At 37.2% G+C, this 26,346-nt stretch overlaps 2 protein-coding genes across 4 annotated transcripts in view; one reads left to right on the top strand and one right to left on the bottom strand.

Annotated features, from left to right (window-relative positions):
• PCOLCE2 (procollagen C-endopeptidase enhancer 2) overlaps nucleotides 1-3,791 on the top strand; it is a 29,472-nt gene extending 25,681 nt beyond the window's left edge. The window contains exon 9 of the mRNA XM_072868853.1: nucleotides 969-3,791. Coding sequence (XP_072724954.1) covers nucleotides 969-1,099 — 131 coding nt within the window. The 3' untranslated portion in view covers nucleotides 1,100-3,791. The remainder of the gene's footprint in view (nucleotides 1-968) is intronic.
• A 62-nt stretch (nucleotides 3,792-3,853) lies between these two features.
• TRPC1 (transient receptor potential cation channel subfamily C member 1) lies at nucleotides 3,854-26,085 on the bottom strand. Of its 3 annotated transcripts, none has more exons than XM_072868850.1 (13): nucleotides 25,275-25,407; nucleotides 23,711-23,865; nucleotides 22,354-22,455; nucleotides 21,283-21,485; nucleotides 19,113-19,244; nucleotides 17,632-17,827; nucleotides 15,621-15,957; nucleotides 13,890-14,029; nucleotides 11,659-11,802; nucleotides 7,790-7,965; nucleotides 7,428-7,629; nucleotides 6,674-6,868; nucleotides 3,855-5,804 (listed from the first exon to the last, which is right to left on the bottom strand). In XM_072868850.1, the coding sequence occupies exons 2-13, from the start codon at nucleotides 23,852-23,854 to the stop codon at nucleotides 5,577-5,579; spliced, it is 2,199 nt and encodes a 732-aa protein (XP_072724951.1). In that variant the 5' UTR covers nucleotides 23,855-23,865; nucleotides 25,275-25,407; the 3' UTR covers nucleotides 3,855-5,576. The 3 variants fall into 3 exon arrangements, with proteins under 3 accessions (XP_072724952.1, XP_072724951.1, XP_072724950.1); XM_072868849.1 differs by lacking the exon at nucleotides 25,275-25,407 and adding an exon at nucleotides 25,718-26,085 and having other exon boundaries at nucleotides 3,856-5,804; XM_072868851.1 differs by lacking the exons at nucleotides 15,621-15,957; nucleotides 19,113-19,244; nucleotides 21,283-21,485; ... (1 more) ...; nucleotides 23,711-23,865; nucleotides 25,275-25,407 and having other exon boundaries at nucleotides 3,854-5,804; nucleotides 17,632-17,771.
• Nucleotides 26,086-26,346: the final 261 nt, after the last annotated feature.

The raw sequence follows: 26,346 nt of genomic DNA, 5'->3' as shown, positions 1-26,346 counted from the left end.
CTCTTCCTTCTCAGTAAACAGGTAGAACAGGTGAACATAAATGGAACCATAGCAGGAAACAGTCAAAATAATTTAATAAACATCAAAAAACTCCTGATAACATTCAGGATACTACTGGTATTTAAGCATATTAATTAAAAGTGGGCAGTACCACAGTGAAAAATCCTTGTCAGAAACTAGCTTTTGCTTTTACCTTTTACCTCCCAGTTCTCTGGAAACTAGACACCTGTCTGGGAGACATACCACCACCCTTGGTGGGACAAATTGTCTCCTTTTAGGCAGATCTCTGGCTTCAAATCACGCACTTCTGTTTCTGTTCCGAAGTCGCCATGAATTATTTAATAGCCATTACTTAGTATCTAAACTTGTCTGCCCTATAACACCAGTCCTTCCAGCTCCTAACCCTTCTAAGCCATAAAAATAGGCAAATCCATCCCATCTCTCCAAAGCCTGGGCTTATCACACATTAAGCCCACCTTGCTTGCCTGACTGCCTGTCTATGTATCTAGATAATGTTTTGTCTTTGGGGAGGAAAAGGGAATGAAAAGACTTGAGTGCATGATCCCTTAAGTGCATTATCCTACAAGCTGAGCAAACAAGAAAATATCCAAAATGAATGAGACACATTCCACTTTGGGTGTTAGTAGCTAAGTTATCTAGTGTTCATACTACATTTCTAATGTCTTTCAGACTCATTTGACAGTCTACATTTAATGAATATCTCCTATATTTTTAATTATGTAGTAGATCCTTAGCTATATATCTACTTGATTTTTACATAACTGTATTTTACTGCATAACAAGCATGCCAAAGATGGGTAAGGAAGTATATGCTTTAGGTAGGAAGGAAAAAAATGTCAGAAGGCATTGGTAACAGAGTGCAATGAATAGAGACCACAGATAAAGAACTATAATTACCAAATCACGTCCCAGATTTCTGTCTTGTAATATCATCCTCTCCTTTGTAGGTTTAAACTACATCATCATGGGCCAGGTAGAAGATGACGGTAGAGGCAAAGTCTTTCCCAACAGCTTTGTCATGAGTTTTAAGACTAAGAACTCAAAGATCCTAAATGCCTTGAAAAACAAAACATGTTAAAACTAAACTCCGCAGCTGCATTCTATCATCTCTCTCGAAAAAGAATTCTCACTTACTGTAAGTCATGAAAATACAACTGACTGTCAACACTAAGACCATGCTCACCCTTTATTCCCTCCCATCCACCTAAGCACACCCTGGCACAAGGTGGTATCCATTACATGTACCTATCAAGATGAGAACAGATCCTCCTAAGTCTTAAAGCTGAAGATTTGCAGCACAGCCATTTGATGTCAAACATACCAAATTCCAATTACTTGGAAGCTGTTAATTTATAATTGTCCAATTTTTTAAGGAGTAGTGTATGTAAAATAAGAATTCTAAGTGCAATATTTATAGTAACTCATTTTAACTTAGCTTTTTCTCTAAAGTTGTTTTATTACATGGATTTCTGCATTATTATCTGTGCTTAATAAAATATTTTAAATCATACACCAACTAGTTATTCAGTATGTATAAAGTGGGGCAGGCTAAACATAGAAACTCTTTTTTGATCATTTACATGCCCTTGATGATTTGGATCTTGCATAGTATGACTGACACTACACTTCCTTGCTGATTAAGGGCCTGATTTTTCTTCCACTGAAGCCAGTAAATCATTGATTTGGATAGGAACTAGATTTACTCTTCAAAGAATTAGACAACTGTAAAACAGCACCATGCTCTTCTCTGCTGATGACTATAATCTATTTAGTAAATGTCACTATTAAGTTCCGTAAGGCAATTAGGGAGGAGGCAGGAAGGAATTAATTTAGTGGCAGTAAAGTACACATGCAAATAGCTTAAATTTTTTTCTCTACTGTGAAAGGATGGACAATACAGTATGCTCAGTCTGGGACTAGTAGCGTAAATAGTAGCATATCTGTCTAATTTATTTCATTTATATATGAGGAATGGTTGAACAAGTAGCTCTTTTTGAGAATAAGGGAAGGAACAGACTGGAAGCAGTTAGACAATGTTACAATGTTAAGAGATCTTTGTCAGTTCTGTCTGTTGTATACAGTTATTTGTTACTCTGAAACTGAAAGGCTATAACCAAAGATGGAGGAATAGAAACAGATTATAGGTAAAGATTAATCATGAGAAGTTGAAGAACATTTTGGCCAAAAGCAGATACGAAATACATGCTTTTCAAACTGGGTAAAACTTGAACACTAATAAAATGACATGGATGGAACAACATCTAAGATCCCTTTAAGTACTTGTTTTCCTCATATATAAATATCACAGCAGAGTTCTTTTGATAATTGGTAACCATGGGCAGGAAACTGTAATGAAAGATGCAGTCCTTACTCGAAGTACTCATTGCTTATTTGAGTAGTGGAATGTGGATTGCCATTCTTCTTCAGTTACTGATTCTCATATGTAATGCCAAGAGGTACTGCCACAGAGCAACCCAGTAGCAAGGCAGCCTCTGTTCTGAAGACTCGATGGGTAGCTAGGCAGGAGACAAAAGAATCAGAGGGAGGCATAAAGGTACAAAAAGGCTGTGCTGGCAGCTCACGAACAGCTCAGTGCTGTAACCACACTGTACAGATTGCTAGGCCTTTGCCTTACTGAACCAAACAGCATTTCTCAATGGAAATGATAGCAACATTTGTTGGCAAAGCAGATGTAATTTTGTAATTTTTAAAATTTTAAATTGTCATTTTAATTTTCCAGTATTCATTCCTATGCACATTAAGGGGTTTTATGCATGGTGCTCTCCACATTTCTCAGCAGCAGCCTGGGGAGAAGCAATGTGGAAATCATGCTCGGAACAGTTTTGAACTACAATAAACTATTTTTATTTATGATGACATGACCATCTGTTACGCAACTTTTTTCAGTGAGGCAAGAAGAGTCTGGCAGCCTGCTTCTCCTCTCCCAAATGGTAGGAAGGGAAAGCTCCTGCCTGCTCTGGCAGAGCATGGGAAGCTGAAAAGTCCTTGAGCAGTGTAAACATCACTTAGCAACAGCCAAAACAGCAGTAGTTATCAATATTATTCTCATACTAAAATCCAAAACACAGCAGTATTAGCTACTAGGACGAAAATTAACTCAATCCCAGCCGGAACCAGGACACTAGGAAAATCTAAATGATAATACAAGATTGACTAAGTAGCACAAAGCACTCTGTATTGATTAGTAACCAAGTAGATAGGAAGACTGCAACAGCTTTCAAACAAGGGAGAGATGCAAAGTGTCATACAACTAAGGTACTACAGAGAACAAACCTACCTCTCTCTGCTATCTGTCACTTTACAGGTATGTATTTCAGGGACAAATAAAAACTCTGCAACCCCCAGATCCAATCCAAACCCCCCTGAAGTGCCTTGAAATAAGACAATTCTTCCTAAGGATACGTCAACACTGTAGTAGAACACAGTGACATGTGAGAACGACCGAGCTAGCTCTGAGTGACTCTGCTTAACGTATCAAAAGCAATTAGAAATAGCTACATTAGCATGCTGCTTCATACAGATAAACATACCCAGCTTCCCAGAAGAACTGATCAGTGTGAGCCAAGTGCCAAGCAGCTATTACTGCATCTAGAATCCAGTCTAGCTTGTTTGGAACTAGCACAGGTATCACTTCATGGCACTGCATGAAGCCATTTAAATGAACTTAAAGTTAACATCATGGTTCCACAAGGAAAAAAGGTAATAACACACTAATACTAGCTATCTTCCTTAAACTTATTATCTTAACATGACAAAGAAATTACTTTCAATGTGGTACCTGATATAATGTGTTTCAAATATGACTAATATTAATACAACCATATTTTTCAAAGAGCTTTTATTTGTCTGCTTCCTTTCTTGGGTATACATAACATACACAGCACATAGTTTTTATGTTGGTGTACTATTCAAACATGAGATCTGAGTCCAAATACAAAATTCAGTGATCCTCTTTGCTTTGAACACAAGAGGTTAGCTTCTTATTCACATGAAAAGCCAACAGACTTATCAGAATACCTCTATACTATAAGACTTCTGGAAGCAGAGTATTAAACCCTAGTTCAGCTATACATAATTTCATAGTACAGAAAATATATTACCTTTACAAGAAAGAGTTTCATAAGAATTCCTTCAAAAAAGTAAACATTAATGTAAGCCTCCACTCTATCAACCTCCCCAAATCAACTGTAGTCAAAGACCACTATGGCTACCTGCGCCTTCTGGACATAAGACTGTTTTAGAAGAGCACCATCATAACAGTAAAACTGTCAATCAATCCTTTAGCTGTCATAAATATACTTATTTCATAATTAAAAATACAGGAATCTCATATTTCTCAATTACAATTTGTCAACTTGAATTATATATAAGCATATAAAGCCATATAGGACCCTCTAGCACAGAAAATCCACAAAGCCCTTACTGTCCATTGTAAGCAAAGTCAAATCACATGTTTTCACAAAACATAGTGTTCCTGACACACAAAAAATGTTTAGCTTGGCAACAACTGTGGTAAAAAAAAAGAAAGACAAGCTTAAAAGTAGGATATGTAGAACCTGTGTAAACCAGGCCCTTCTAAACTACATCTGTCCCATAACCAGATACAATGTATGTTCTCACAGAAAGAAGTGTTCCACAGGAATTGTTCAGCATTGCAGACAATAGCACTCACGTGCTCCACCTCATTTTTGTTAAATCACAGGTTTTAATAATTCAAATAATTTATCATCCAAATTTTAAAAACCCAAGATATTAAACATGAAAAGTTGACAGGTTAGTTTTAGAATTCTGTTCCAAATCTTAACATGTGTAGTAAAACATACTTTTGAGGCACCACAGAAAAATCCAAGCAGGAATTGATTGTCTTACATATAACCATAAACATTCAAGAAATGGTTGGTCTATTTTGAGTTCAAAATTTCAATGTTCCCACGAAAGGGAAGAGTCTTGATGATTTGATTTTCTGTATTCTATAAATGTTAGTATACAGTCAATGTTAACATACAAAACTTGGCACTAGAACTGCCTCTTTCAGAGCCATACAGTCTTCGCATGCACTGTAACCTACAGTCAAACATAATTTCCAACTGTGCTGGAAATTTTCTATTATTCTATATCTGACTTTTCTATTAAAAATAAACATAGGCTGGATTTTTGTCTTAAAAAGCCTATCTTCTCCCACAACTTGAAAAACAAGTATCAAAAAGGAACAAACAGCAAAAATAGAAGAAATAAACACATTGTGCTAGTTATGAAGCTCTTATACCTGACAGCCACAGTCTGAGGAACATTTAAAAAATTCCTATATACAAATTTTATATACACACTAAGATTAAGAGCTTAAGAAAATTACTATATCTGTTTTTGCATTTATTTCCACCACTTCCGCATCTAGCTGCAACTCATGCAAATGCATTTTCAAATGTACTATTGTGCAATAATCTTCTTTTCTATTTGGTCTGGCAACAGAATTAGGTCAACACTTTCACCTACAGGTATCTAAAAGTACACACTTTTCATTTAAAAGTTAGGCCTTAGTTTCTTGGATAAAACATAGCATATTTAGAAGTTCGAAAGCCAAGCAGGTCTCTCATTTCATTTCGGAATTTTGACAAGTCTTGCCGCAGTTCATTTAGGTTCTCCACAGTTGCCTGATCTGTGCTTTGCATCTTCTGTCTCATGGAAGTCAAGTAACGGTGGACTAAGCAACACATTACCTTTTGATAATTCTCATCTCTCTTTTGCTTCAGATTTCTCCATTCCTTTAAACAAACATTACACATTTACTATGGAAAAGTGATTTTTGAGCCCTAAAGCCTGTATACAATTATACAGAGAATAAATATGAACAAAATAATACAGCTATTTTATAGATACATCCTGATGCGCACAAATGTACAATGCATGGAAATTGCCAGCAAAATTTAAATTAAACTATAATCTGCTGTACCAGCAAAACTGAAAATTTTTTCATCTGCCTGGCTTGGTAATTGTTCTATGAGCAATTAAGAGTTCCATAATCCCAAATGTTTCTCAGTGCACATTCCATAAAGTCTTTGAATTTAGTTTATTTAATGCTATTTTTGTCAGCAAGAAGATGCAAAATTAGTACACAAAATTACAGGGTACAAGAAAAATGTTTATTTAACAAAAAAAATATCCCTCCCCCCAACAATAACAGGCTTCAGTGATCCTTTTTGGTTATTTATTTTGACACTTCTGTAATGTGTTTAAAACCAATTACCTTCCCCAAAGAATACTCTAACCTCACCATTTTTGAGATTAGCACATACTTCCTTGAGGTTGCTGTGAGTTTTCAATCAATCAAAGCATTTTTTCCAGACTATTTCTGGGGGAATTGGGGGCTGGAGGGAAGGGGGTTGAAATTCTCCAAACTGAAAGTTAATAGAATCTTACTTAAGTAGAAATAGGTAACGCTTAATTATTTATATTTTGCATGGAACACACATGATTCTGTAGTTCCTATTATCTTAGTAGCACTCGATAGCTACCACATAGCACTTAGTAGCTACCATGCGACAGGCAGGTTCATGCAGCAATTTGCTGATTCATTTTAGCAAGCAGCACCTTTCCAGCTTCAGAGCCTACAGCTTTCCCAATCATTTCTTACCTTTAGGCTGTTCTGACGTTTCACTTTGCCACTTGACGTATGAGAGCAGATCCATTTACTGAGACTGTTGAAAAGATAACAGATAGTCTTGGGAGAGGGAATCACATTGAAAGGTGGAGGTAGCGTGCATTTGTCATCAAAGTAGCTAAGCCAAAGCTTGGCACGAGCAAACTTCCATTCCTTATCTTCATGATTCTAAAGCATCAGAAACATTAACAGAGATCAGAAGCAAAAATATTAACAGGTTATTTTCTAAGTTTTATTTTCTCATACCTTAAAAACTGACCATGATTTAACTTTGATTATATAGTATTTTAATATATAGATTATATAGTATTTTAATAAATTTGTTACTAATATTAAATAATTAAAATACAAACCAAATCTCTTAAATTCACTATATACTCTACTGTAAACACAAAATTCAGCTATGAAGGTGTAAACCCCCCATCAAATGCGCAAGCACCACACCTTATCAAGAACAGCATCTTGACTTGAACAGCCACTGTATCAATAAATTCATAAATTCCCAGAGGGCCAAAGCCTTGCACATGTTCAACATGCAAAGTACTCATTTTATTTGGATCAAAGTAAATAAAAAGTTCATATTTGAAGGAAAGATGCCCCTTGTGAGCTCAAAGACAGAGGTCATCCATGGAGGTCTGTATATTAGTCTACACATCATAAGAAGAAATTTGTATAAAATCCAAAGATACAGCTAGCAATTATTGGCAATTAATCAGAAACCACTTACTGCTATCAGCTGAAAACTTTTATGAAGCATTGCCACAAGGAGTTTAGTTAATACTATCACAACCACCACATTGTAGGTACCAACAATAACAGCACCCACAAAAGACTGTAATTCTTCACCATAGCTAAAACGTGTGACAAAGATTGCTACATGTGCCAGGGAGAATATATACCAGAACAGAGCAAAACATGTGCCAATAAACCTACAAAAACAAGAAAAAAAAAAATCTGGTTAGGTAAAGCAAACACCAAAAGTGAGTTTACTTCATGTAAATTTACATTCAGTGAAAAATTCAAGTTTTGTTTAATTACTAGGAATTAAGGGCTAGAACAATACAGCTATTTCATAGATACCAAACTCACGAATGGAATGTGTCATTGCTCTGTTGTTCACAGAAAATCCCCGCACAGTCCTTTTCTTCAGTTACAGGAAATCCTTTATCATAAAGTTGGGTCAATCCAATTGTGAACGAGAACAAGACAAGAAGAAACATGCCCAGAAATTTTCCAAAATCTTGTAGCATCTGCCCCATTGAAATCTGTGAAATAGATTTAGTTCCAATTTTAGTAAAACATGTAGTTATTTTTGTTTGTATTCTCCCCTTCAGCCTCTAATAAAGGAAAAAATATCTATTTACATTTTAAATGTTTAACTTAAATTTTAAGAAGTTAACAGACCTCAAAATCAGGAGGTACCCTTGTACCATTTTTCAGTAAAAAATTCTAGATGTTAAAAGAAAATATAGGTAGTTTTAACATCACTTGGTAAGTTCATATCTTTCAATTAACCATAAGCAATAGTATGTACACCTCCTTCTTTATTTGTAATACCAATGGTAATAAGGAACTCACAAGTCAATAGATAAAAGCAGTACATAAAATGCATTTGAACATAAATACCATCATAGAAAGTTAAGAAAACACTTAATAAGGACACTGAATTAATCAAAACATTTCAAATCATAATTCATCACTAATCAAAAAGTAGTATACCAAAGCTCATTTGCAGAACACAGAATTAATTCACTGCATGTTTTATGTAATTTTTAAAATATACACAATGTGTAGGTGTGTAAGCACATAAAAATTGAAGGGTGTAAAGTATAGAAGATATGACACTAAATTCAGATCTTTAGTTTCCATTTCAAAATATCCTATACAGAAGCTTGCAACAGTACAAATACAGTATCTTTAAAGAAAAAAAAAAAAAAATTACATTTGTGCATTTTTCCAATGCAGAGAAGACCTTGACTTACTTTTGTCATAACCACAATTTTTACACAGATGCAGCATAAACTGTTTACAGCATTTAAATTACTCTTTGTACAAACTTCTTCAGAGAACAATATACTATTAAAAAGAATGCAAATATACAAAATGGGGTCAGGTAAATCTAATCCTCAATATAAATCAGTGTATGAAAAGCCTAATCCTGTATGAATCACAATCTGTACCAAATCATAGTCCAGAATTGTATCCCTGGTCAGGTTTTGCAAGTATAAGTTTACTGGGAGATGAAGTGCCAGCTCCTGCTCCCTCCCATGCTGCTGGAAAGTCACTGAGTACCCCTGTTGTGCAGCAGATTCTCTCTGATTCTTTGCAGAGTTTGCCATGGACATGGAGAATCTGCAACTGTAGGCAGAGCTATGCAGTAATTATTTTGTTTGGTCAGAGGACAAATGTAATCCCCATCATACTGTTTCATCACATCTACCCTTTTAAAGAAAAAAACAACCCAAACACAAAACATTTACTGTTTAACTGACACATGGTCACAGGCAAGAGAGAGACAAAATAGATCAAACAGGAATGCACAAGAAGCGCAAGCCACCCAAAACTATTTTGTTTGGAATACAGTGTAACAACACCGCCCAAATACGAGTTGCTCTCTTCATATAGTCATGCTATTCCTTTCTAAAGTATTTAGAATGTCTAAGCATTTGAAATCTAATGATATAATCTAGGGGAATATTATTCTATCTTCTGTTAATAATAAAAAAACACCACATGCAGCCAACTTACAAATCTGTATTAAAATAGGTTTTATTAATCAATAAGTAAAGTAACCAGACACTTAAAAATAAGCCTAATAGCCAAGAGAACATAATAGCTGCCCCCCGCGGCCCCGTTGGGTTTCCATGCCATATTTGATTACCACCATTTGAACTTTGTGACCTACTTTCAGAAAATACTGTAAGAGTTGTTGCACAAGCTGTACTGGCCAACAGTAACAACATAAGCTTCAGTGTGCTACTGAATGGGGTGACTGTTGTCTGTTTTTATTTACTTGGAAAATTTCATAACATAGCCTCCTAATAAAAAACTTGTGAAAGAACTAGTACATAAATATGCACATTAAACAGTGAATCTCTTTAAATGTGGAGAGACTTCAGTGTTCAATCAATTTGTATAACAAGCCTAATGCTTACTGCAACATCAAGACTTTAGTGTTTTTCCTAGTGATCTGAGCCAAAACTATTTACTTCAGAGCCTCCTTTGGTATAGCTCAAGTTGCAGAGAAAGAGTTAAAAAAAAAAAAATGCTGCTCCCAAATACTTATTCTGCCTTTATGCTTAATAGTGATGATGTTTCTTGCAGGCTCCTTTTAGATCATCCTCTTGCCACAAAGCTCTTAAAACTAGTCCTATTCATTAGAAGAGAGGATAAAGCATTGATTTGACCTATTAGGACAAATTCCATCAGTACAATCACTGGATGAGTAACCTATTTATTCCAAGTGTCTTTTCATTCAACAGACACTTGCAAACCCAGTGACGGTGTTGACAACCAGCTATATTAACTAAATTGTATCACTCTCTGGGAAAATATAAATAAATAAATGAATTTAAAAAATATATATCATCGGTACAAGAAAGCAGTGACTTGTCTAATCTGATTTGTCATAAATTTTCCAGGAAGCAAGGCCAGAGAAGCTGCAAAGTATACCTACACAAAGCTTTTTTCAGTAAGCTATGCTTTTAATAACAGGTGCTTTAGTTTGTAAGGGCTTTTCACTGGCAAAGTAACAAAATCAGTCAGTGCTGCGGATGCAAGCTGAACAGAAAAGCCACAGAAGGGAAAAAAATGTTGCTAGTGGAATAAAAGGTGACTTCTACTCACAATATGTTTTAGAAAGAAGCTTTCTTCCTCCTTTTAATCTAGAAAGGATTGAGGGAGGTAATTGCATCCTAAATGTGATGTCTTAATAATAGTCCAGGTTCCCTACCCTACCCCTAAAGGTACTAGACCTTCTGTATAGTGTCATACTGCACCCTTGGGTACACTCAGTTTATCTGAAGTTTCTAACGATGAATAGTACCAAGACTAAGATGAGAACGTCTGTGCTTAAAAAAAATAAACCAATTAACAAAAAAACCACTACATGGCATAAACTCAGTAGAAAACTCCGTGTCTGCGGAAAAGAAAATGAAATTATTTGCACAAAATGAGGTTATGTTCCAACTTTAAGTGAAAAGTTTGAATTTAGCTTAGAAACTGTTGTAGTCTCTACTGTTCCAGCATCACAACACAAGACTGTTAATGCTTCCCCCACCACCTCTAGTTGACTGAATTAAATGTATTACATAATTAAAATGTGTTTTTTATTGTCATTATTACCCACTGGAAGGCTCCAGCAGATTCCAAGTAAGAAGAAACCTGTTCCCCCTTCTCATAACTGGCTACAAATAGATGACTATTTCAATACACTTGAGAGATTTATATTTTTCAAACCAAGCAATTTGCACAATTCAACTCAACGTGCAACTTCAGTGAGATCACAGACATAAACAGAAAGGTTTTTGATTACTCTTCCCTTACTACACATCTCATTCATCTATCTTTTAGAGATAAGAAGTTAGGACGATCATTTGCATAGAACTTTACAGGAAGAACCTGATCCTTACAGCTTTCAAACTGCAGACACTTAGGCAGTACGTAAGCTAACAACAGATGAAAACAAAAAGACAGTATAGGTACAGTTATAATGGAAAACATGTTGTAAGAAAGTGAACTACACTAGGTCTTCCATTCTTTTTCTTACCTTTCTCCATCTAAATCAGTATGTTTTACATGAGAGCTTAAAAAACCAAACTTCAATGCAATATCATTTCTTTCTACTTTTTACTTTCTGACTTTCTCACTTTAATTTCTTCTTTGTCTCTTTTCAATAAGACTCTTCATACCAAATTAAGATCAAGTTTAATATTTTTTCAAGCAGTAATGACATTCACCTGGAGCGGTCCCAGAATAGAGCTGGTTGTGTACATGAAGAAGAGACGCAGATAACTAAGAACATTAGCAAAAGCAAAAAGACCTTCTGCCACTAGGGTAGGGTGGAATGCATCCCAGTCCTTCCTTTCAGCATAATCATGAAACTGCAATATAAAAAGGACAAATTGAGATCACTAACATTATAAATACAGAAATGCACCCATGCACCGCTCCCTACTTCTGCCTCCAAAACAGGCAATAGCATAAAAGAAATTAACACATATGATTCACAGATGGCTTACCTCTTTCAGGTATCTCACTCTTTTTAGACAAAGGCATTTTAAAAGCCATTCCAGAAGGACCCAGAAATCAATTATTTAAATTCAACACCTAACTCTGCCACCCACTTGCTCAGCAAACCATTTATTCCTCTGTTCTGCTTTCCGTTCTACTCTGTTTTGCATGGTTTGTTGAAACAGGGACTCATGTACTTTATGAACATGTGTATTGTATAGTGTAATAGGCCTCTGTCAAAACCAGCATTAAAATGCTGCAAAGAAAACTAAGGTACACATGCAATTGCAATGTGGCGACAGCTCGTCTTAACCAGTCTTAGAAAGATTTAGAAAGACTTAGGACTTGGGGTTCCTTCAATGGATTTTATGAATGACTACAGAGAATGGAAGTCACAAGTAAACTGTTGGTGTAAACACACCCTTAAAGTATATCCACTAGGTACTATTCAACTATTCACGGAATATCCACAGATCCCTAACTTTCGGCTTGGCTGAAAACATTCAGCATTTGTATTACCAGCTTCTGCTGTCTCAAAATGGACATTAAAAAACTAAGGAACTCAAAGCTGCTTTAAAATAACTTGCCCCAAAGTGTGCTGCACAAAGATGGCAAGAAACAGGGATAAATATGTTTTTATACATTGCAATTGCATGTGTACAAATCCTTCTACTACAGAGACTCTTCCTTTATTTCTTACAGCTTCAATGCCTATAATACGGATCTAAGATGTAAAGCAAGCATTTTTATTTGGTTTTCTAAATAAACTATAAAAATAAATTTTGTCATATAAAAGTGGCAAAAAAAGCCATCATGTGCCTGTTACAGAGGACAGGAGTCCTGCATGTTCAAAAAGGTTACAACTTAAATTAGCAGCAAAGGACTCTTATCTCAGAAAAGGAACTACTACAGACACGTGCTGGTTGCAAAGCAAATGGTTATGAAGGCAGCCCAACATGGCATTCTCTCTCTATTTTTTCCAAGAAATGGAGCTTTCCTTTCCAAATGATTACCAGCCCCTGAATCAATGCGAGGATAGGTAAATGAGCCAAACAACAAGTTGGGAAGAACTGAACCAGTTTATTTCCCTCCCAACTGCCAGACAGCTGTCAACTCACAGTTTGCAATACAAAATAATGGTGCTACTGCACTGGCTTGAATTTTGCTAAAATATTCACATTCAATTGGTCTGGCAGCTTGCCATATGCTGTGTGGCTAACAACACATGCAACAGAATGGGAATGGTAATTTTCAAAACTTCAATCAAATCCAGATGGCCTTTCACAGAGAAAAGACAAGGCTCCTCTATGGTCTCGGGGCTTTTTTCCTTACTACCAAAAAAGAAACCCCAAACCAAAAAAAACCCCATCAAACCAAAACCAATTCAAAACCCCCTACAATCACTTATGACATTTGAGCATATGTAATCAAAAGCTAAATAAAACTTTCTGTAACAAAAAAGCGTTAGGCAATCTAAACGCAGAGATTACTATTAGCTTTCTGCATAGTACTGATCTATGGAATCAGGCGAGCTCAAATGCCAAATCAGATGAGCTATATGGGGAGATTTCCCCAAATGAAAATCAAGCCATTTGGAAGACCAGCCAGTCCTTACAAGGAAGACAGTAGCTCTGTTTGGGGTCCCTGAGCACTTGGACATGTCTTGATGTGTTTTCTAACTCCCAATTGCCTCATCAACTTCTCTTTCAAGCCTAAGATGCAACAAGACCGGAGATCTTGACAACTACACAGCATATACCACACAGAATGTTTAACTCAGAAGCCTAAACTGTATCCACATAGTAGGCTATTGCTAATGTAGTACACTTAACTACAACATACTACTACTAACATACCACACGTAACATATCTTCACATATTTTGCAGCAATGTGCTAAAATTATATTTGCCCAGTCAGTCCCAGAGGAGCTTTGGATCTATGAAGACGGGTGCTCACCTTGTTATGGGCAACAACTTTGAGGGCAAAAGTTGCCAAATACAGGGAATTCATGACGAAACTAAGCTGATTACGGGATTCTTCTAAAAAGTCTTCTAAACCATCATACCAGAGTCTTTTAACATCTGACCACACCATTCCTGCAGGAAAAAAAAAGAAAAGCCAGGGAAGTCAAGCCATTGCACTGAATAGATATTCTTTTACAACTAAAGCACTTTTGACTGGCTTTTGTAAATGGTATTTTAGCAAAAGAGAAAGAAGTGGAGTAATCAAGTAAATTTACTAAAAGCACTGCATTGGATTACAAGCATTAATCATAAGACAACAAGCTGTTTAACATTTTCAAGCCTACTTTCCAACTAAGAAACACATTCTCCAATAAAAAAGGGCATGAGAGGAAATGAATAGGAGAAAAATTGGACAGGAAAAGGGCAAATTTAAATAAAGGTAGAAGGCTAGGATGCAAATTCTTTTCCTGAATGAAAAATATTCACCTTTTTCCAAAAGCACTATAGAAAGCATTATATTGCTATATAAAGTATCAAGTATTTTTCAGAAGTGTGTAGGTATTATAAAATGTTTTTTAAGAACAAATCAGCTCAGTAACTGTTACTGAAAAGATCCGAAAAGTAGAAACTTTTCCCACCCTAACTGATATTAAACAACATTAGCAGAGAAAAGAGACCATGACTAAAGATTGCAAAAATTAAAAGTTTAACTTAGAGCAACATACATTTAAATATTCACGATCTTTATAGCAAACTGTATTTTACCATCGTTAGCCATGTCTGGCTGTATGGAAAAATACAGTTGCTAAGAATTTTACTAACTAAATGTCTGTTACAGACTTGACATTTTTATAAAACTTGAAAGGACCGTTAGATGAAATATAATGGCACCTTTGATTTCTACGAATAATAAGTTATTTAATGTTTTTTTGAGTACTTCAGATGTATGCTACTATATTTAGGACAAGAAGAAAAGCAGCATGTGTATAAATGGTAGTTAAAAACTGTTAGACTTGGTTCAGCTTTTAGGACTTTGCAACTTCTCTAAAACTTTGGCCCAGTCAGAGCAAGATCCAGCAAATGGAAAAAAAAAATATCAGATCCTTATGTATGACTTTATTTGTTCAGTCAGCTTTACAGCAGTGTTGGAAGGCATAATAAAAAAAAGCATGCTGTGCAGTTTGTTAAAAGACTTATATAAATCTCTCTTCTTCCTGGTTATAAAGAAAATATTTCTAAATCAGAACCTCTGTGCCCCTCCATATGATCACCATATATTTTACACCACATCTGTTACAGAATCAGTAAAAGGAGTTGGAGAAGTAGAAGATGCTATAATTGATGTTATTTACACACACAAGAATTTGAGTTCTGCTGCTTTATTTTGCTGGGGAAGACACTTGTATGATTTAGGCTCAATAACTTAGAAAAGAGAATTACTGTATTCATGATTTTGAAAGTTAATCTTTATGACTGTCACCTCATGCTTACTCCAACTATTTACAATCCAGAAAAAATATAATTAACTTGCATACAATGCAGAAATACTTTTAATCTACTTTACGATTACATTTAGCTTTTTTTTTCCTGTAACACTATCCTCCAAAGAGCAAACTTCAGTGAAGCAATGAGTAACATGCTGATTTAATAAGAAGGTAGTACAAATCATTATTGTTCAATCAACATCAGCAATTGTCATCCAATCTACTCAAATCATACCTACCAATTAGCCATATTATCAGAAGATAGTCTATTCTCTCAAGGGCTGGTCCCATTGTATTCTTCTTATTCTCATTGTAGACAAGGGAGTACAAATTAAGTAATAACAGAAACGTGAAATATGAAGCTCCATGAATAATAAACTTCATAAAAGGAGTGTGAATTATTCGACCTACTCGAGATTTAGGGGCTAACAAGTAACACAGGGACAGAACTGGCCAGAAAATGCCAACCATCAAAACAGTCAAAATTTTCTTGCATGTGTGCTTGCGTCGATAGCCTGCCATCTGTCCAAACCATACAGTGTTTAGAAACTGCTGGCAGTTAGACTGAGCAACAAACTGCGGGGAGGGGGGGGAAAGAAACAAACAAGAAATCAGTCTCAGGTTTCTTAATACAGATTACTAATTTACATTATTAAAATTCATTTTCAAACTATGTGTAGTTACCAATGAACAGGAAAAGGCAAGAATATTAAGTTGAAAGAATTATCTCATAAGAGAACAAAAGCGCTATGGACCCACTATGATTATAAACATCGGTTATTTTAATTTCCTTCTAAAGCCAGCAACTAAACATAAATTATACATACTAGACTTTTAATGGTTTTTCAGGTTAAGAATTAGTTTTGATTTCTAATTATTTAGAAATCTAGCATATAAATAACATCATACCTCAGACAGCTTCATTGTCTGTTATTATAAAATAGTGATCTTATCTGAAGAATAAAATACTGTTACTGTAAAATGCTATCCACATTGTAAAACACAACACCTTGTAAAGTGAGGACTAAAGTGGCCAAGCAGTTTTATACATATCAGTTCTTAAAATCATTATGGCTCTATTCAGCAGGGTTAATTTTAAAGCAGAGTAAGCTATGTTGTATCAGTGCCTCAAAAGATCATTTTGGCCTGAAGGTTATGTAGATTATGCAAATGTAGTTTCGAATTTCAGGTGCTTACTTGCATGGAGTTACAAAAGAATGTATTTCACTAGAGGATGGTTTGTAATTTAATTTAAGAAATATCAACAAAAAGAACCTTGATTCTATCGTCACATTTTAGAAAGCATCACAAAAAACGGTCTCTATAGTAAACTTGCCAGGAATAAAACATATTCTGCAAAGATACTTTCCTCATATCACACAAAAAATGCACTGTGGTAAAAACAAGCTATGCTCAAAACCAGAAGAACATCTGAAATACTTCAGTATGCTTGTTTAATGCATACCAGAAATGTGTAATGGTGGTTCTAGGACATTCCATAACTATGGCTTATGACTTTTAAACACTATGTATTTTAACAGTTTCACAAACAGTTTAAGCCTAGATGTGTAGAACAGACAGAATTATGATGCCTTCTGCAAATGCTAACTGAAAATGGATTTTGCATGGAAAGGAAACTTTCTCTCTGTCCCCGGTCCTTGTACTAGAATCCCACAAATGCCCATTTGCCTTCTAGTACAGCAAAACTAGAGATGCAATTTGTCAAGGGATAAAGACAACAATGACCTACTGCATGAAATAAACTCCCTACTGATGGCATAAAAAGGCGCTACTATTCTGGAACAGAGGTGCTATTCAGTTATACAGCATAGGTCTAACATAATTACTGAACAGCACAGACGAGGCCTGAGCCAAAGCTGAACACCTAATGACAAGCAAGAAGATGATAAATCATGTATGGCACCTAAGGATCCATGCTTCCCTCAGCAAGGATTTAATGAGGATCTGAACAAATAATTACCACTACCAGAGCTGTTCATAAAAGAGCAGTAGTCTATACTCCAATACAGAAAATACTACATTCTTCTCCACAGTAAATACTGAAGAAACACTCAGTATCTTCCAATATAATTTCCCTGTTTCACATGCAGACGTTCTGTGTATTACCATCTCTTCTATAACTCTTGCAAATTTATTTCCACTTCTGTGTCTAGAGGCAGAACAACAAATTAAACTAATTACTAGCAAAATATCATATGGAAAGCCTATCAAATCACTGCAAAGACAAACCTCTTTTTGATTATACTTGATTGCAAGTTTTAAGCGGCTTAAGTTCATCCTCTCTTCCAACAATCCTCGCTTGTCTACATGTTCATCACTAGATGTGTGATTCAGAATAACTTCCAGCTCCCGTGAATTCCGTGCTTGTGCAAGCAAATCTTTAGCAAAGGTTTTGCACTGTTGAGCTAGCTCCTCATAATCATTTCTGAAAGACACAGAAACAGTACATACTATTACACTGCTCACATATTTTCCATTAAATCATTAACTATCTATTTTTGGTTAGGATTGTATGTTATGCTAAGACAAATTTTAAAAAAACACCCAACAGTTATTATGTCAAGGTCCAAGCATTCTGAATACAACTCTGAGCAGGTTTCACCATGTAACATGACAATTATGCTTCAGCTTAGTCTGCAACTCCACTAGACAGAGAAAAATTGAGAAACGGACTTACAGTATACAAATTCTTATCTTATGAGTTCCATATAAAGAGTTAAGCTTAGAATGATTTCCAGGATATGAGAAAGTGTAGCAGTTACAAAATATGGCACTGGTAAGTCATCATTTGGACTTTCCACTTGGAAGGGAAGTTGTTTTGGGTTTTGCTTTATTCCTGTCATCTGAAAATTAAAGTCTATTCACTGAATACTATTTATTAATATAATAAACACAAGAAAACAAACCACATGATTTGCTTGTCTCACCTGGCGCACAGTCCATTTTAGTGCCAAGTTGTATCACAAAAATGCAACAGTTGAACTCTTACTAAGAAAGACAATCAGCTTATAGAAACAGAAAATTCATGTGTTGTTTAGAAAAGTAGGACTTTACCCCATACAAATATTTGCTTTCATGTTTTCAGAAAGCTTTTGTGCTGGTAAGTTTTGAAATGGTAGAAACCTGCATAGTTTAAACATAAAATTATACTGAGCATTTGTTAATTAAACAGACAGGGCATTTTCAGCACAAAATCTTCTACACACATATGCATACTATATATATACACACACATGCTGTTCAGAGTCCTATAATATAAGGAGCAAAATTAAGAAACAATACCTGAAACAACTCCCAACACGAGTCAGGTGAGTATAAACAAGGTGTTGCATACTTCTACCCTGATGGGGGGAAGGGGGGGGGGAAGTACTAATGAGATATTGATATCATTAATAGGTGTATGATCTTGAAACAAGCTAGCATTTAGCGTAATTTCTATTTATTTTTCCAGAGTAGAGCTGAAATTTGAACTGTTGGTGCAACTATACACATTGAACTGTCTACACCTAAAAGGATTTAAAGTAATTAAACTGTCAAAATGACTGCCAATGAGGCATAAATTATATTATATAACTTGTTATTAAGTCTAGTGATCAGTTTAAACACTCCGATTACAAAAAATTAAGAATAAACCTTTTCTAATGCATATGCATTTCTATACATGTAATTTCATAAAAGTATTAGAGTTGGTTTGTGTTTTCAATTCCTACCTGAATTCAACCTCAACAAGGCTTAATTCTTTCAAGTCTGCACTAAGTTCAAAAGCTCGCAGGATCGGATCCTCCTCTGTCAACATTATTAAAGCAGGACTGGCCAAACACCGATAAATGTCAAGACGAAACCTGTGACAAAAGAATAGCAAGCAAAATGAAGATGTTTCCTTTGATTAGCAGTTTCAAATCAGAACCTGTTCCAAAAGTTTGCATAAAACAGTCAGCTGAAAGACAAAACAATTGGGTTTCTTAAAATCAGACACTTCAAGCATTAAATGTGATATGTCACAGAAGACACTGTCCTTCACATACTTAGAATCCCTATTATTCTAATGTTGTGGTTTAGCTTCAGTTGGCAACTAACCACGACACAGCCGCTCGCTCACCCTGCCTGCCCCCGCACTGGGATGGGGGAGAGAATCGGAAGAGCACAAGTAAGAAAACTTGTGGGTTGAGATAAGTACAGTTTAATAATTGAAATATAATTATAATAATAATAACAACAACAACAACAACAACAACAATAATAATGTAATGAAAAGGAAAATAACAAGAGAGGGGGAGAGAGAGGAACAAAACCCAGGAATAAACAAGTGATACAATGGCTCACCACTTGCCAACCGATGCCCAGCCAGTCCCTGAGCAGCAATCACTGCCCCCCGGCCAACTACCCCCAATTTATATACTGAGCATGACATCATATAGTATGGAATAGCAGAATAGCCCTTTGGCCAGTTTGGGTCAGCTGTCCTGGCTGTGCCCCCTCCCAGCTTCTTGTGCACCCAGCAGAGCATGGGAAGCTGAAAAGTCCTTGACTAGTATAAGCACTACTTAGCAACAACTAAAACATCAATGTGTTATCAACATTATTCTCATACTAAATCCAAAACATAGCACTATACCAGCTACTAGGAAGAAAAATTAACTCTATCCCAGCTGAAACCAGGACATCTAAGTACCAAAAATTGGCCAAACTGGTTCCTTCCTCTTTTCCTCCTTACTTCAACTGTTATCAGTACATCAGCAGAAGGCCATCAGTTAAGGCAACAGTATTGGTAAAATTTTGACATTTTAAGTGTTATACAGTAGCTCTTACGATTCTTCAAGAGGAAATAAGAGAGGGAAGGAAAGCATTTAAGGCAATCTTCTATTTTAACAAACTAAATTAAAAACAGTGACAAGCTTTAATGTGCAATTAAAAAAAAATAAATTCAGGGAAAGCCTCTGAAGGGATGTCTTCCTCTTGAAAGCTAACGACTCATGAACGCGGAAACAAAGTCTGTTATCTGTTCTAGTTTAAACTAAGAGCTGTTATCTCAAACGTTTCTATTGTTTATTTGCTTGGGATACCCTGACACCTTTTCTCATACAGAAGTTAATGATGTGGGGTATCAGATGGATACCATAATGTGGCCTGTAGTAGCTGAATACTAGTAACAATTATCCTTTCACTTCCCTTATTTTTTAGTAATTTGGATACATACTGGAGTAGTTATGTAATAATTAATTGTATATTGTAATTGCAGTCCATTTATGATCTTTGAGCTCTACAATTTTTCACCCTAACTCTCACATATTAAATTGCATTCAACCCTCAAATATGTTGTCAAGTCAACCAGACAAAATATTAAGATTGGTAAATCCCTCTCCTCATTTGAACCTTTATTTAAAAGCTTTCTACTGTCAAAAATACTGAAGAAAAAAAGAAAAAAATCATCTTTAGTTTGCATTCATCAATCCATGCTACATAAACACTTTTAGAAACAGGATATAGAATTATCCACCTCCTCATTCTGGCTCAAAAAGCCCCAAGTATTAACTAACTTAAGAAACATTTTATTTCTGTAGTTCCTACGCTCCCAAGCCAAAGATAGCTAGAATGTTTGTGACACAACTGGTAGAAAGGCACTTAGCTTAATAAGCACAGCGACTAAGAGTATAAAATCAAAATGAAAAAAAAGCCACTGCCTCCCACCAGCCTTTTCAAGCACAACCCATCCCTAAGAACTACCATCCCTCACAATAAAGGCTACAATATACTAAAGGAATCCACTCATAAACCTCACCTTAAAGGAAAGGAAAAGGAAATATACTGAATCTGACCCAAGCAATACCAGAGAATTAAGACAAGATTTTTTTTATCCTTGTCTGCGACTATAAGTCTTACCTGGAATGTCGTAGACTATCTTTTTTGTTCTTTGCAGTACATAGGGTGCATTCACAGCCTACAGCATGAGGTTTGGGTAATGATATATCTTGCTTTAACAGCATGGTGAGAATTTCATAGTTGTTACGATGAGCAGCTAAAATGACAGGTGCCACATCCATGGTTGTCGAGTACTCTGGGTTCTGAATGCGTTCCATTAGTTTCTGGAACAAAGTATAGGAAGTATCTAAATTTATTACATACAGTTCTACTACAGTGTTTACATGTAAGGGGTTTTTGACTGTTCAACAATTAATCTCCCCCTCAAAATATCTGCCTACGTTTCATAAGATGAAAATAAGGAAAAATCTGTAACAACATTCAAACACCTCTCAGATAAATACTGGAAAAAGAAAAATGGACACAGAAATGTTTCTGGTTTATTTACAGAGAAAACCTGACATTCAGTGCCTACCTTCTCCAATATACATGCATGATATTAAGAAGTGTATTTTGCTCTAGCTTAAGAAAAAATTATTATGAATATATTTACTATCTAAGCACAGAAAAAATATCCTGACTGTACCATACTCTGTTACACAACACCTTATTCCTTCCCTCTCTCCACCTCTACTTGTGAACTTTTAAAAGTTCTTTGATACTTAAGCATTGCCAAGATAAGTTGCAACTGATTAATTTCAAGGTGAAGATTTGACATTTATAGATTTGCATGAAAAATCTATGAATCTTCAATACATGAATATACCTGTTAAAGGTCAAAGCTGCTAATTACCTTGCAAACAGCCTACAAGAAAAGATTTATAACCACTCTATGTTTTTTCTCTTCTGGACTAACTAGGCATCTGCTAGCATGTGTTACATATAAAGCCACTGGATTCCTTAGGCGGTAACAAAATAACGTGTTCTATCCTTTAAGACAAAAGAGGCTATAAAAATAATCCCTAATGTTCAGATTCTATCACCTTGGAGATGTAGAATTTAATTTAAGAACACTGTTTTAAATACTACGATTACCCAGAACGCAATAGCCCCCACTCCCTGACCAAAAATCAAGGAATAACAACACTCAACTACAATGGTTGGTCTGGAGGATCTTTTTGGTCGGTGATTAAGTAGAATGTCAACAGCTCCCACCACTTCTGAATCAATAGCCACCAAAAGCGCATCCGATGACTAAGGAAAGAAAACAACTCATATGTGAAAACAGCAGTAACTTAGACAGCATAAAGAGTCAATCTGAAGCCAAACTGTGTTTTTATTTTTTAATATATTTTTTAAAATTTATTTTTAAAGTAGTAAAATGATGTTCTGTATTATCACCATGCATATGATCAGGATACAAATTGAGGTTGTCATTCCAGGAGTTAGCACAGCATTACTGACAATTTGTTTAATTGCACAAACAGCCAAAGAACCAATTGCAGAAATTACTTTCCAGCAAAGACGATGCAGGATACTTGCAAAAATCAAGTTCTAAGGGTCAGTTTACCAGCTTATTAAAAATGTTAAAAGCAAGTGTCTGTGTAGCACAACTCAGGCATATGGGATACTTCATTCTGTGGTAAAGCTAGGAACAGAAGCCTTTTTTTCTGGGCTGGTAACTACTTCTGAAACTTCTCTTAAGTTGAGCTAAGCAGCTTTTCATTTTCCCTACAGTTGATATTATTCTTTTTAATTCACTTTAGAAAATTCAAATTTTTACTTTAGAAATAAAAGAAAAAGTCACAGCTTTTATTCTCGACACTAAAAAGGAGATCCAGGGAGGGGAAAGCTTGTTGGTTTTTTCCCATCCAACATCAAACCACCTAACAGAAAATACTACTTTTCCCTGTCTTACATACTTAAGCCATCATAGCTACAACTGTCCCAGCAGCAGCAGAGATGTTCCATATAGTTAAGGAAGTACTGGTATGAAACTGCCTCTGCTGTCAAGCACAGATCAAGTTTAATAAAAAGTACTGCAGAAATGCATGCTTGCCTTAACTTAAAATCATCTAATATAATGTGCATTTTTCTAACTGTGCTACCATTTTAAAAGGTATTATACTCCACAGCCAAAGAGATCTCTGCATTTTACACTTTTTAATATGATGCACTCTGACTATATACTGTTTATTTTGCTTGAAGATAATGTATACGCTATCTCTGCAACAGGAATAACATTTAAAATAAAATTCAGACTTGTTAATATCATTGAAAATGTTACTTATACATTTTTCATGCCAATAAAATCCTACTAGAAAAGTAAATCAGCGAGAAAAAAACACTTTCACAATTACTAAATGGAAAAAGAACTGAACTGCCTATAAAGACAGTTTTCCTATTTCCTTCCAAATTCTGACAGATTAACAGAGAAGATTATATAAAGAGTAGAATACACAGATCAATGACTATACTGAAAATTTTCAATAACTTATATGTTGTATACCTGGCAGCCATAATCCAAAAGAAGCTGTAGTATGTCCAAGTTTTCATTTTCAATAGTTATGGTAACAGCATTTCGTCCAAGCACATCCACACAATTTATGTTCATTTCCCCCGAGCTGTTTTCCTCTAAGAGTTTCTTAACCATGTAATAGTCACCTGCACAAGTAACATACGAATGTCACTTAGTATTATTATAAAGCAATAAAAGCATGTGAACATTGTAAGTACCAGCTACCATCAAACAAGACAACATTCCGCAGCTGACAACAGACATGGAATATGTCAGACAATTAAGAAGTCAAGGTAGATAAGCATTCTCTCATCAGGGAGGAAACTAAAGATATTTCAGGAGGTGTCACAGGAAAGCACTAAGACATGTACTTTAATCCACCCCTTTAGTTCCAGTCCTAAAAAAAAACACACACAAAAGCACGGGTACTTTTCAAAACTGGGGCAAAAGCTCATACATAACCTGTGAGACACAGGAAACATCAAGTTTAACTACATCAGAGGCAACTTCTCCATTCAAAAGAGTCATAGGCTCAGAAAAGCCCTCTCTACAATGCTACAAACAGGTTTGCATCTTCCTTGAGCAGAATCCACATTAGTCTTCTCTGTATCACTCCAATTTTAGCGTATATATCAACAAAGCAGGTGTGATATGATGCTGCAATGTTATAAAATTCAAGCTAGCAAGTTTGATGAGCAAGTAAAGCTAACTACAGCAAGATGTAACTAACTTGTACTTTCCTATTTGACTGAAGTATAGACATGGCAGGCTGCCCTGTTTAGTGTTATTCTGTTTAATTTATTCTTCTTGACAAAGATAAAAGCTTTGAATTATTTGTCTCTAGGGTAACAAATTATTTTGCAACATAGAAGACCATGACAAAGACAGACCTTAGTGTAGAATACTTGCAGAAGTATACATAGAATACTTCTATGTGCAGTAGAATACACAGAGCCTGCAAGAGTACTAAACCAGCTGTTACACTTTTTTTTTTTACATTTTTTGTTGTGCATTCTTTTAGCTTCCTGAGCCTCTGTCTTATACTTAGAGAGAAAGCTGTGGTTTGGCTGATCTTCAGGATAGACTACACCAGCAGCATGGCTGCAGGCAGTCCAGCTGTCTAACAGCAAGGCACTCCCCCACAGACAGCACCAGAACAAACTTCCTAAGCCTGCTAGCTAATGTCACCGCAGAAATACTCCTACAGTTGTGAACTAACCTAAACACACGGCAAGCAGACAGCTCTGCATATAAACACACCGGCTTCTACAATCATGCTTATGTCCTAAAGTACACATAACCATTCAGCACATAATTAAAAGCCTATCTAGCCTATCTATTAAAAGCCAACATTTTGGACATGTTAAGATCAGTTTGATTTAAGACTGTTTCTCTACTTAAGGGTAACTAAATATATTCATAAAGCAAGTAGCATATTTTAGAAAGGAAAATCTCTTCCCATCCACCACCGTGGGTGCAAATCACAGGAAACTAGTCTCACTCGTTCTGGGAATATCTAGAGAAGCCCCTAGTTTTACAACATCTATATACTCACAGACGCTTTAACAGTGAACGCAGCAAATATCTTACGAACTCCTCTGACACAAAACAAACTCCCTCACAAACACAGGGGCTGGCCCAACGCCTCCCTTACCCCGGCGCCCACCGGTACTGGGGAGAGCGGGAGGCGGCGGGGCTGAGGGGCCGGAGCAGGGCGGCCTCGCCGCGGGGCGCCTCCTGAGCCGGGCGCTGAGGCGAGGCCAGACGCCGCAGTGCCCCCCCAGCAGCAGCCACGCAGCGGGGCACGGCCAGGACCCGCCACACCCCCGCTGCGAGGCGCGGGCACTCGCACGATTTAGCCCCAGCCCCCGCCCAAGCCGCCGGGCCGGGGCGCTGCCGCCGGGCGGAGGCGGGCTCGGGCCCTCGGAGCGAGCGGCTGAGGCCTCCGCTCCCCGAGGGCGCGGCAGGCGGGGCCGGGCCGGGCAGCGGGGCCGGTACCTTTGTCGCAGGCCAGCAGGAAGAGCTTCTCGTCCAGCGTGGTCTCCTCCTTCACCTGCCGCACGTCCTTCAGTGCCAGCAGCTTGTTCGGCGAGGCCGAGGCGGACGGGTCCGCGCTCTGGTACAAGGCGGCCATGGCGCCGGCTCCACCAGGCCCATCAGAGCGCGGGCGGGGCGGCGGCGCAGCGCAGCGCGACCCCCGATGCCCGCTGCCACCCCGGAGCGAGCGGGGCAGCAACCCCCGGCGCTGTCAGCCCCGCGGGCGGGCAGGGCACGGCAGGGCGGAGGGCGACCGCTCCCCTCCACGCTGCGCAGGCTCCAATGGCGGCGTCCCCCCTGCGAGGGGCAGCGAGGTGGGCGGGGAGGAGCGCTGAGGGCTGTGGCGGCTGGCCGGCCGAGGAGGCACCGCCGGCACAGCCGCCGCCCCGTCTTCCTCTCCTCCCGCACCCTCCCGTGGCTCCACGGTTTACCGTCCCTCCCGACAGCGTTTAGGGAGCCAGGGTCGTCCGGGGATGGGGCCCGCGCCCGGCAGGAGCTGTGAGGAGGATTTTGCAGGCTTCCTTCAGGGGAGCTCGTCGTCTCACCACACGGTAAGGCATCGAGAACACACACCGCCGCACGTCACCAGC

Source organism: Ciconia boyciana, chromosome 7 (assembly GCF_034638445.1).
Source record: "Ciconia boyciana chromosome 7, ASM3463844v1, whole genome shotgun sequence".
Taxonomy (NCBI): Eukaryota; Metazoa; Chordata; class Aves; order Ciconiiformes; family Ciconiidae; genus Ciconia; species Ciconia boyciana.
The sequence above is the reverse complement of the archived record's forward strand: the minus strand, read 5'-3'. Positions and strand labels throughout refer to the sequence as shown.

Excerpts from the sequence above, each read along its gene's own strand:
- TRPC1 (XM_072868849.1), bottom strand. The coding sequence starts at position 25,853 with ATGGCCGCCTTGTACCAGAGCGCGGACCCGTCCGCCTCGGCCTCGCCG. Across the intron at positions 21,486-22,353 it reads CCTCCAGACCAACCATTGTA|AAACTAATGGAACGCATTCA; the intron begins GTTGAGTGTTGT and ends ACTTTGTTCCAG. Across the intron at positions 11,803-13,889 it reads AAGTTGTTGCCCATAACAAG|TTTCATGATTATGCTGAAAG; the intron begins GTGAGCACCCGT and ends TTTATATTGCAG.